Genomic DNA, 12,240 nt, shown 5'->3' with positions numbered 1-12,240 from the left:
CATATTACTTAAATGGGTGGCCCAGAGCACTCATAAAGTGCAAAACTACGCTCAATGTAGCATTGCTGGTCCAAACCCTGCACACAGGAGCATCTCTGCTCAATGAAGTTAAAAGTAATGCGAGAGGTTGTCAAATTTGCAGATGATACAAAATTATTCAGAGTAGTTAAATCACAAACGGACTGTGATACATTACAGGAGGACCTTGCAAGACTGGAAGATTGGGCATCCAAATGGCAGATGAAATTTAATGTGGACAAGTGCAAGGTGTTGCATATAGGGAAAAATAACCCTTGCTGTAGTTACACGGTGTTGGGTTCCATATTAGGAGCTACCACCCAGGAAAAAGATCTAGGCATCATAGTGGATAATACTTTAAAATTGTCAGCTCAGTGCTGCAGCAATCAAAAAAGCAAACAGAATGTTAGGAATTATTAGGAAGTGAATGGTTAATAAAACGGAAAATGTCATAATGCCTCTATATTGCTCCATGGTGAGACCGCACATTGAATATTGTGTACAATTCTGGTTGCTGCATCTCAAAAAAGATATAGTTGCGATGGAGAAGGTACAGAGAAGGGCAACCAAAATGATAAAGGGGATGGAACAGCTCCCCTATGAGGAAAGGCTGAAGAGGTTAGGGCTGTTCAGCTTGGAGAAGAGATGGCTGAGGGGGGATATGATAGAGGTCTTTAAGATCATGAGAGGTCTTGAACGAGTAGATGTGACTCGGTTATTTACACTTTCAAATAATAGAAGGACTAGGGGGCATTCCATGAAGTTAGCAAGTAGCACATTTAAGACTAATCGGAGAAAATTCTTTTTTACTCAACGTACAATAAAGCTCTGGAATTTGTTGCCAGAGGATGTGGTTAGTGCAGTTAGTGTAGCTGGGTTCAAAAAAGGTTTGGATAAATTCTTGGAGGAGAAGTCCATTAATGGCTATTAATCAATTTTACTTAGGGATTAGCCACTGCTATTAATTGCATCAGTAGCATGGGATCTTCTTAGTGTTTGGGTAATTGCCAGGCTCTTGTGGCCTGGATTGGCCTCTGTTGGAAACAGGATGCTGGGCTTGATGGACCCAGCATGGCAATTTCTTATGTTCTTATGTTCTTACATTCATGTGCAGGGAGGGAGAGCAATTTTTAGTCAGTTTCCATGAGCAGAAAGTAATGGCCTGCAGGGAAATTTTCAAAAGTCTGTGGGTGGTTGCAAAGTCTGTGGCTATTTTCACTCACAGATTTTGTACCTGTTTTCAAAGGGGCAGTATGAGAATCTTTCCCATGGAAAATAGCGCTTGGAGAAAGTACCCACAGAGAATTGCCTCTTTTTTTCTCCTGCAAAACACATCATTTTGAAAAAATGCAAAGCTATGTGGGTCATTGCCTCCCCCTACCTTCTCCATCCCAGGAATCACCTCCGCATAATGTAGGTAAAAGTACACGCAGTACAGAACAAGGCATATATTTTTGCCACATGGAGACTGATCAATGTTCAAAAAATCCTTTTACCAGTCCTTTTATCAGCATTTACCTAGGTAAATGGCTTTTGAACATTACCCTGTTTATATCTACTATGTGGGGTCCTGCTAGGCACTTGTGACCTGGATTGGCCTGGAAACAGGATATTAGGCTTGATGGACCCTTGGTCTGACCCAGTATGGCAGCTTGACTGGTGATGGTGCGCTCAGCTACCTTCTAACTTTCTAACCCAGGTTCAATTTCCACAGACGCAATCTTTTTCTTCTTTAAGTGTTGTATTCTTTGACAGGTATAAAACAAAACTACCTGTAGGATTTTTGATCAAATGATGACACCTTGTGGCTAGATGGAGAACTGGAAGCATTTTACTATGGTACCAAGAATGTTCCTTTTTACTGAGTCGAATAGTATATTAGCAGCTAGCAAAATGCCCTGCTAGACGTTGTTTTGTATCTATTCTGCAGTGGAAAGTCATTTCTGCTTGTTTAGTCTCCTCTTCCTCCTTTACATCCTTTGGATGGCTAATAGCCTGAAGGGGAAACCTTTCTTTTTTTTTTAATTTTTTATTTATATCAATTTTTAACAATACAATCAAGAATACCTTGATACAGAAATTACATGGTTATTAAACTATTATTACCATATCTTCATTATCCAAAGAAAATCATTACTAAACCATATTCTTTTCTTAGTCCTCTATATAGGGGGCTAACATATATGAACCAATAAAGGCTCAATCAAAAGAACAATTTAAAGGAAATATTGACAATCCAATTCCAGGGACCTATATTCCATTTTTATAGAGCAATTTTGGTTATATTACTGAGGGGTTGCTGCTTCTGGCCCACACTCTATATTCTTTTCTGCAATAAACTTAATCAAATGAGATGGCTGGAAAAAACAATACCTAATAGACTTATAGGTGATACAGCACTTACAAGGAAATTTCAACTTATATTTATATTTATTTATTTCAGATTTTTATATACCGGCATTCGAGACAGCAGTCACATCATGCTGGTTCACATAGAACAGGGGTGCATAGTAAACATAACTATAACAATGGTGCTGAAAAGGCAGTTACATATAACAGGGTGATAAGAACTTGGCTGAGAAGGAAGAGAAAGGACAGGTTATTAATTCACACAGGTAAACGATAGAAGATATGGTTAATCAAGGTGTAGTTGGAGGTTAGTTGACCATGTTGGCGTCCGGGAACTTGTACTGAGCACCCATTTGTAAAGGTTTCGGTATTAATAAAAGAAATTCTTTCCTTCTCTTTTGTGTCTCTTTCGTAACATCTGGAAATACTCTTACATTAAGTTGACAAAATTTTTAATTGTTTCTGAAAAATAACTTTTGAACCCACTCTTTATCAGAATTTAATAAGAAAGAAACAATTAACGTGGATGGCTGAGCCATTTCCACATTAGTGGATTCCAAAATTTCTGTAACATTTAAAGGTGAAATTAACTGAAAATCTTTCCCTTTATCAGCTGTATCTTTCCAAGATGGAACATAATAAATCTGAGCAAGATGGGGCAAGACTTGTTGTGGAATTTTCAGAAATTCTAAAGCAAACTTATTCCATGCTTCCTTAGCCGAAATGGCCGGAAACTTTGGAAAATTTATTAACCTTAAATTCTTACTACGTGCTTGATTTTCAAGATTTTCTAACTTCCTGGAAAGATATTGATTTTCTTTAATTATCATTACATTCTGATCACTTAATCTTTTTAACTCTGTAGAAACATTGGTTATGGCCTGATCCCTCTTACAGTTTTCCAAAATTACATTTTTCAACTTAAGATCTAAATTTTCCATATTTTTTAAAACAGGTCTCATTTGCAAGGTGACATTCTTATCTAAAACTACCAAAGTTTCCCATATAGCCTCCAAGGAGATTACAGATGGTCTTACTATTGGGAGTAATCCAATAACTTCACCAAATGACTTATCAGAACTGTGTTCAATGTCCTGTGGCAGCATTTGACCCTCTATATCACTTCCCTCTGAGATGTCAATAGACTTGACTCCTCCTGCAACAGAATTCAAAGATTTTCCTGGGTCATTTCTATTTCCACCATTCTCTTCGAGGGGTGGTGTAGCATCCCTATATGATTCTGGTCTATTAGCTGCTTGGTTCTCAGGGGGTGCTCTTTTATCCAGGGACAAAGAGATTTCAAGATCACGAGGGGACACCATGCCTTCCTGGTTCCCCTCAAGTGATAATTCACCTGGTATCATAGTCCCTTTTCTGATGTGGGCATCCATAGGACCCAACACCGGACTAGCTGTAGTTCCTTCAACAAACCTTTCTCGAGCCCTACGTTTGCAAGCCGAGTGAGGCATTTCTTTAGAAGAAAAATAGATAGGAAAATAAAAGGTACTTAGCTAGATTGGATTGTCCAAATGAATTCCCCCTGGTGGAGCTGGGAAGATTCCAGTAATGAACAAATCTTATAACGAACTGTTGGATAGTTCCAGGTATTCTTCAGCCAAAGCCGTGTGCCCCTTTGGCGCGCGTGGCTTCGGCGACACACCGGCAGCGGCTGCACGCCGCACGGAGTCAGTTTTTAAAGCTCCTCCGGCGACACCCTCGGATGATGTCACTTGGGGGGCGTGTCCTCGGCGCCTCATCGATCCTCCGGTAACGCTCCAGCCTCAACAGGCCACCGGTCTACTGCCACAGCAGCTCACTTAGGGCAATTTTCAGCTTCCCGGTCTCCTGGGGAAGCGACACAGGGAGCAGTTTTTAAAGCTCCTCCGGCGACGCCCTCGGATGATGTCACTTGGGGGGCGTGTCCTTGGCGCCTCGTCGATCCTCCGGTAATGCTCCGGCCTCAACAGGCCACCGGTCTACTGCCACAGCAGATCACTCGGGGCAATTTTCAGCTTCCCAGTCTCCTGGGGAAGCGACACAGGGAGCAGTTTTTAAAGCTCCTCCGGCAACGTCCTTGGATGATGTCACTTGGGGGGCATGTCCTCGGCACCTCGTCAATCCTCCAGTAACGCTCCGGCCTCAACAGGCCACCGGTCTACTGCCACAGCAGCTCACTCGGGGCAATTTTCAGCTTCCCGGTCTCCTCGGGGAAACCTTTCTAAGTACCTCAACTTTGGCCTTCCCCAGACTAAGGAACTATCTGGAGGAAAAAGGAAATTTTGGCAACGAATTTAGTCTTGGTCTTCCCTGTACTAGAACACAGTAATATTCCTTCCCAGCCCTCGAGGGCTGCAAATAGGTTGGGTTTTCAGGATATCCCTAATCAATATGCATGAGATAGATTTGCATGCACACTGCATCCAACGCATACAAATCTATCTCATGCATATTGATTAGGGATGTTCTGAAAACCCAACCTGTTTGTGGCCCCAGAGGGTTCGGGGACATCTTATAGGAGATGGAAACAAGGTGACAAAAGTTTCTCTCCTGCTGTACTCGATGGCTGCATCAGCTGCCTAATCCAGAGACATGTTTAGATTGGGGCAGGGAAATAACACGTGCAGCCAGCATTCTCAAATCTACACACGTTATTTTCTAGGGAAAATGCACCTTGTAGGAAAGGCAGCTGCAAAATCCTTCCAGTACTCTTTCACTTACACGAGTATATGCTATTTTAAAAACCACAACATGCACGCGAAAATCAAGGTCCGTGAGCAAATTTGCGACTATAAAAAAATGGGCAGGTCAGAGTTGCTCCAGGGAGGGGCCAACATTTACATGAGTAAGCTATGATTTTACAACTTGCCAAAGTGAAACGCATAAGTCTTTTACTGATCATTATCAGGTGTAAATGATCATAAAAATCTTAAAAATGAAAACATGACTGGGTGGGGGATCTGGGTGAAATGGGGGGACTTCAGGCTAAGGAGCCAGGAGGATCTTCACGAGCTGCAGATGGTTATTTCATTGTCACACGCATGTTAGAAAATCCCCCGATTACGCATGTAAAAGACAACTTTCGGTGGGGCAAATGCGTCTACATAATGCAAGTAAAATCTATTCGTGTATCCCTTTAAAATTTTAAGTACAAATTCACGGTTGTATCATTTGTGTAAATTTATCTAATTAAATTCTGACTTATTTGGTTAAGTAGCTCCTTTGCTATTTTTTAGATGGACAAATTTGAACATATCCGGATAAGTAACGCCTTTTTTTAAAAGACTTATTCAGCTTTCTTACATACCCAGATAAGTCCAAAAAGCGCTAGTTAGAGGGACAAGTACATTTTTCAGACTGACAGGCCAATGTAATAAGATGCGCGTTACTACAGGTGCTCATATTGAGCACCCATTGTTCCTAACGCACTCAAGGCCACATCCCTTGGGAGCCTGATACAATATGTAAATAAGGGACTGCGTAAAAAAGGAAGCGCTAGGGAAGAATTGTGCATCCCTAGCTCGTAAATGCATCGCATGCTCACAATTGAAACGGGCACGCGTCTGTTTTATCCCGCTTCTGGCCGATTTCGCCCCTTGCTATTGAGCATGTATGTTGTGCGTCTAGAATTTTTTTGTTTTACATCAAGCCATTACATTATACCTTTATTTTTAAACACCACAACCAGTAGATTTAAGTGTCGCAATGATAATAAGTAGGCGGAACCACAAAGGACTGTATTTTTTAATTTCTCATGAGCCTTTGATTCATGGATTGACTTAACGCCACCTCCGGGGTTGAAGTTAAATTTGCTGCGTTAAAACGTGGCGGTTGGTCGCCCAGCAATATTTTTGCATTGAGGGGTAATAGCTTATAGCCTCATCTACATGGAATTTACATGTGATGAGCGCTATCGGCTATGCATTGGTTTGGGTGCGAATTTTGTACGCGCTAATCTCCTTATTGCATCTGGTGCTAGTCTAACTCATTCAAAAAGCACGTCCAAGTGCACGTAAACCTATGGACTAGATTGGGCACACTTTATTACATCGACTCCTTATCTGGCCCTAAGTTCCGCTACTTAGCTTCATAAATCAGAACTTATCCAGATTAAGTGTCACTACTTTTCTGGATAAATCCAAACTTGCATGGTATGTGGTTTGTTCATTTTTGCACACAAATGTATTCATATTTTATAACGCATGCATATTTTATTCACACAGGTTATAAAATACAGTAGCAACTTTGTGTGAGCCCATATACACATGAAAATGGGTGCATATGAGCAGTTTTGAAAGTTATCCTCTAAGTGTTTCAAATGTCTAGATAGCTAACTTTTATATTTTCTGGATGAACCAGCTAGCAACTATTTACATGGATGTGAAGCAGGTTACTTTTTATATTACTGAATGGGGTGTGATAGGAAAAAAAATATGTTTCATTTTTCAATTTTGTTGTGTTTTTTTCCCACAAATTTTGTTTCGTTTGTTTATTTCATTTTCTTAAGTTTACAAAAATGAAATAAACATTAAAAAAAAACCCACTCTGCAGACAAAAGAAACGGGGCCTCCCAACCCCACCATCCATCCCTCCCACCTGGAAAAATGCTGGGGCCAGGATCCTCCCCAGCCCCCAATTATCTGGTCTGGGGATGATCCATTGTCGAGGCCTAGGCCCAAGCTGAAGCCTCGGCCTTATGTAGGCTTAGGCCACGATAGGTTGCTGCGACTTTGGCCAGACTTGCAGGCTTGGTCCCAATGCCTCGGCCTAGGCCTGACACCGGGGCCTGGTCCAGAAGCTGGGATCCAACCCTTGGGCTTTGTCCTAGGCCAAGGCCTGGGCCTAGGCCAGATGCCGGGTCCTGATGCCAAGCCCAGGCCCAATGCCAGAGTCCAGCTCAGATGCTGGGTCCCGATGTCAGGGCCTCGAACTAGGCTCAGGCCTAGAGGCCGGAGCCCAGGCCTCCTAAACCATCGTTTTGTCTTCTTTCTTCTTTAAAATGACAGTGTCCACTGGGGACATGGCAGAGTAAATTAACTTCAGTGCCTTCCTCCTCAGCTGAGGGCACCATTTTGGTGTATGGCAGTTCCAAGATGTAGGATCCCCAATGGACAAACTAAGGGGCCGATGCAATACAGTGCGCTCAGCCAAGCGCACTGTATAACCCGCACTTCGACGCAGGTTAAATAGGCGCTAATCCATCCCCTAATGCAATAGGGGGATTAGCACCTATTTAACCCGCGTCAGACACTGAGTGAATGTAATAGTGCCTCCTTGCTAGCCTGACCCCCTAATTTTGATATTACATGGCGCCCCCCTTGTGGGCACCATGCGATCATTAGGAAAGCGGGCGCTGACTTTTCAGTGCCCGCGTTCCGTGATTTATATTGCATCGGCCCCTAAGTGGGGGCCAGGAAGTGTGCCAGCCTCAGAAAAAATTTTGGGGCCTGGGCCTTTGTTTGGGTCTCAGCCGAGGCCCTAGTGTCGGGCCTGGGCCTAGGTGCCGGCATTACACTCTGGCAAAGGCCGCAAAATGAAATGTGAAAACTAATGAAATTTTGTCAGATTTTCAATCCATTTTGAGAACAAAATGATACTAAATAGGAAACTGTTGTCATATCCAATTTTGTTTTTTAACAAATGCACATCCCTACTGAATATATCAGAATTTCATGGTCTTCCACAGTCAAAATCCCATACATAAGAAATGACATCCGGAACATGATTATATTTCTCCACCTCCATCATCTTTTCCCACATGATAACGTTTCTTTGGACCAACCAAAACAGTTAGTCTGAACTCTCAAATTCCTCTTAAGTCACATCTAGATCCTAATCATGAAATGAGATTCTTCTTTTAGCATACCCATATCAAAATTCACATTCAAGTGGACCAAATGCGACTTCATTCTTTTCTCACTATTTTCTTTTCTTCCCCTCAGACTACACCACATCCTCCCATTGAAGGTTCTCCAAGCTACTGCACTCAAAGAATACTCTTCAGTTCTCTTGCATCTTTTCCTCAGAAGGAGGAATGGCCTCTTCTTCATTTCACCTCCTGGTCCTCACTTCCACCTCCTGGTTAGTTCCTTCATGGCCTCTGGCCTCTCCCTGGGCCCACCAGTCCACAGGCTGGCTACTCCAGTAGGTCAGATCTCTGGAGATCCCTGTCACCCTCCCTACTCTGCAAAATGTAGGAATCAAAGGGCAAAAACACACCAAAAGGTCCCACTTTTATATCTCCCTCTACATTTGGCCAACCAATAAGAAAAAAACACATACCATTTTACTCTCACATCTTATTAATAAAATAAACTACAGTACTCACACCTCTAAAATGCCATCCAGTGGACATTTTTTATTACTATATACATAAAACATTAAACATTTTTCCAAACAAGGCAACCATGACAACCCTGGGTCTCTCCCAACCAAAGCCTCTTATACGGCTACCAAACTGAAAAGTGCACTATATTGGGGGTCTCCCTACATTGAAATCATTAGACATAATCACTCCGGGTCTCTCTCTCCTGGTTAGTGCACATCAATTTCTCATTTCCCATTCTATACTGCCCCTTTGGATTTCTAGATCCCAAATGCATAACTGCAATTTTTTTGCATTGAAGCTTAACTGCTTCACACTCAACCACTCCCCAAGCTTTCTTAGAACACTAGTCACTATGGGGCCAATGCAAAAAAAAGCGCGGAAAGTGGGTGCTGAAAAGTCAGCGCCTGCTTTTTTAACGCATACATGGTGCCAGCAAGGGGGGCACCATGCTATATGCAAATGAGGGGGTTGCGCTAGCAAGGAGGTGCTAGGGTCGCTTGTGCACCCCTAGCGCCTCCTTGCTAACACAAACCCATGGTGGCTGCCGGTTAAAAAAACCGACACCAGTAAACTCAGCATCGGTTTTCATAGCCAGCCACCTGCTAGTAATGAAAACCGATGCCGAGTTTACCGGCCTTGGTCTTCATAACTTGGTGGTCTGCCAATGATTTTTTTTTTGTTTTTACTTAAGAAGTACAGAAAAGCAGTTTTTTCTACTTTTCTGTACTTCTTTTACATGTGCTCAGCTATTAACGCCTGAGAGCTAAATGTGTGTCTGAGACGCACACTTTTTTTTTTAAAGCAGAGTGAATGAGTAATAGCCTCATTCAATGCATTTGCATGTGATGAGCACTATTGCATTCACTCCGCGTCAGACGTGGGTTAAATAGGCGCTAATCCCCCTATTGCATTAGGGGGTGGATTAGCACCTATTTAACCCACGTCCAACTGCAGGTTATACAGTGCGCTCGGCTGAGCGCACTGTATTGCATCAGCCCCTATGTTGTAAATCTTAGTGCCATCTACAAAAAAGCTAACTTTTTTCTCCAACCCTCAATAAATTCTATTTACCACCAACTTCAGTTTTCTGTTATTCAACTGGTTTCTAATCTAGTCTACCACCAATAGGCCCATCCCAAGCTGCTCAGTTTATTTATGAACGTCCTATACCGAAATCCAAGTCCGCATATACCCTTGATCTAATTTTCTAATCACCCTATCAGAGAAATCAGATTTGTTTAACACAATCCCTCCCCCCCCCCCTCAGTAAAGCATGCTGTCTCGAATCCTATAACCTGCTGGCTTTAACTTGCTTCATTCTTCATGGTCCTTCAGTAGAATTTCTGTTAATTCTCCTATCACCAAGATTAGACTAATTAGTCTGTAGTTTCAAAGCTCCTTTGTCTTTCCACTTTTATGAAGAGGATCAACATCCTCCCTCCTCTAATCGCATGGGCCCACCCCCTTTCTCCAACAGCTCCATCAGCAGATCCCTTAATATTCTGTGATGTATTCCATCTGAATCTATAGTTTTGTCCACGTACATTTTTGCTAGTTTCACAAAAACACTTTCTTTAGTAGATAGTGTGACCCCTACCACCACCAAAAGTCAGTCCATCTCCGATCCCTTTTTCAGTGAATACTAAGCACAAATATTTGTTTAGGTATTCTGTTTTTTCTTTGTGCCCCTCTACACAGTCCTCCTTTTTATCTCTCAGTTTTACAGTTTCACTTCTGAACTTCTCCCTTTTATTGACATACCTGAAAAAAATCTTGAAACCTCACTTTACCATTTTAGCTGTCCATTTTTCTGCTTATCAGGCCTGAATACAAAAAGCATTTACACACTTAAAATTGGGTTTTAAACATGTATATGAACTTTACCCATCTAAGCGGGCTTTTGAAAATTGCTACAATATATGCCATTGAATTGTCCATTGGATTTACCTGTGTAAGTGCACTTTGCGTGCATAAATGGCTTTTTAAAATTGCTATGAATGTATATTACATTTACAGATATAATTCCTTTTAAAATTTCCTCCTTTGTCTTTGCCATCCTGACTACTTTCCTTGTTTCTTTCAGCTTTACCAGATATTTTTCCATATGTTATTCTTTCTATTGAATCCTAAAGACATGGAGAGAGAACGTGGACAAAAGCTTTGTTTTCTACTCACCACATTGGCCTCCTGCTTTTGGACTATAGAGACCTGGAGATCTCTCAGTGCTTTTGCTTCATCCTTCAGTTGTGTCTGAATTGTAGCATCAGCCTACATGGCACACCCAATGAAGAATAGGGGATCATAGTGAGTAATCTCTCTGGCTTACTAGTTACTACTACTACTCTTGCTGCTGTTTTCTCATGAAGAGATTTATTCATTTATATTTATTTATATTCCACCTTTTGTGACTGGTCAGCCACTTCAAAGCATTCAGTTACCATAGGTATTTCCCTATCCCTGGAGGGTTTACAATTTAAGGGGGTCATTTACTAAGCTACGATATTTTTCCCTGGAGGGCAGACAGTGCAGGGTCCAAGCCTAGGGGGGTGAGGGAGTCTCTGCGCCGCACTAGGACCACCAAGGAAACTTTAGGTATGACTGGGAGGGATCAGACTGGGGGGGAGGTCCAGGTCCTTCAGAGGGAGTCTGGGTTGGATTTGGGGGGAGGGGAGTCTGGGTGCCTGGGGGGTGCCTAAATGCTTAAAGGAGCAGGTCCGAGTAAGGGGAGGGCCATCGCTGTGTGACTTTTTATCTTTTTTATTATTACTTTTAAGATATAGCACCACCTCAAAAGGTGGCGGGGCTCTCACAAGACCCCTGGCAGAGTTTTCACATGCTTGGGAGGGTGTTTGGATTGGGCCACTTTGGCCCTTTAAATGGCAGCCCAGGGAGCATTGGGACCACACTAGCATTCCGATGCTCCTGGGGAAAGGTAGCTACAATTCCCAAGCAGCAGCCAACTTTCAATAAAATAACGTGGCTTATGAATATTCAGGCAAGCCATATTATTTTATTTACATGAAATTGATCTAGTAATGATCTGCTTTGTGTACATTTGTAAAGCAGCTCATTATCATTTCGGCAATATTTTTTTTTTTTGGAGGGGGGGGGGGGAAATAATGCACGGTATTGAAAATACCACATGGTACATACCTAACACTGCTTAGTAATTGACTCCCTAAGTTTGTCCTGAGGCAATGGAAGAAAAAGTGATTTACCCAAGGTTACAAGGAGTGGCAGCAGGATTTTAACTCCAGCTTTCCTGGTTTACAGCCTGCTGCACTAACCACAAAGCTGCTACTCCACTCTTGGAAAGCCAGCTGACTAACAGTGGGTTCATCTCAGCAGACAAGTTTGAGAAGATCTAAGCTAGTAAGGAAGACAACCCACACCAACAGCAACTACTGGAGGAGGTGTTGAAAAATCTCACTACCCCTAAAACCCAAGAAAATCTCACTACCTCTTCTGACTCAAGAAAATAAAATAAATGTCTCCAGGATAAAAAAAAATCTACATAAAAATTATAAATGCAATATGACAGGAGAATT

At 42.2% G+C, this 12,240-nt stretch overlaps 1 protein-coding gene across 1 annotated transcript in view; it reads right to left on the bottom strand.

Annotated features, from left to right (window-relative positions):
* The window catches only part of PROM2 (prominin 2), a 281,934-nt gene that overhangs the window by 152,993 nt on the left and 116,701 nt on the right, over nt 1–12,240 (bottom strand). The window contains exon 7 of the mRNA XM_029604437.1: nt 10,868–10,960. Coding sequence (XP_029460297.1) covers nt 10,868–10,960 — 93 coding nt within the window. The remainder of the gene's footprint in view (nt 1–10,867; nt 10,961–12,240) is intronic.

Source organism: Rhinatrema bivittatum, chromosome 5, assembly GCF_901001135.1.
Source record: "Rhinatrema bivittatum chromosome 5, aRhiBiv1.1, whole genome shotgun sequence".
NCBI lineage: Eukaryota > Metazoa > Chordata > Amphibia > Gymnophiona > Rhinatrematidae > Rhinatrema > Rhinatrema bivittatum.
The sequence above is the reverse complement of the archived record's forward strand: the minus strand, read 5'-3'. Positions and strand labels throughout refer to the sequence as shown.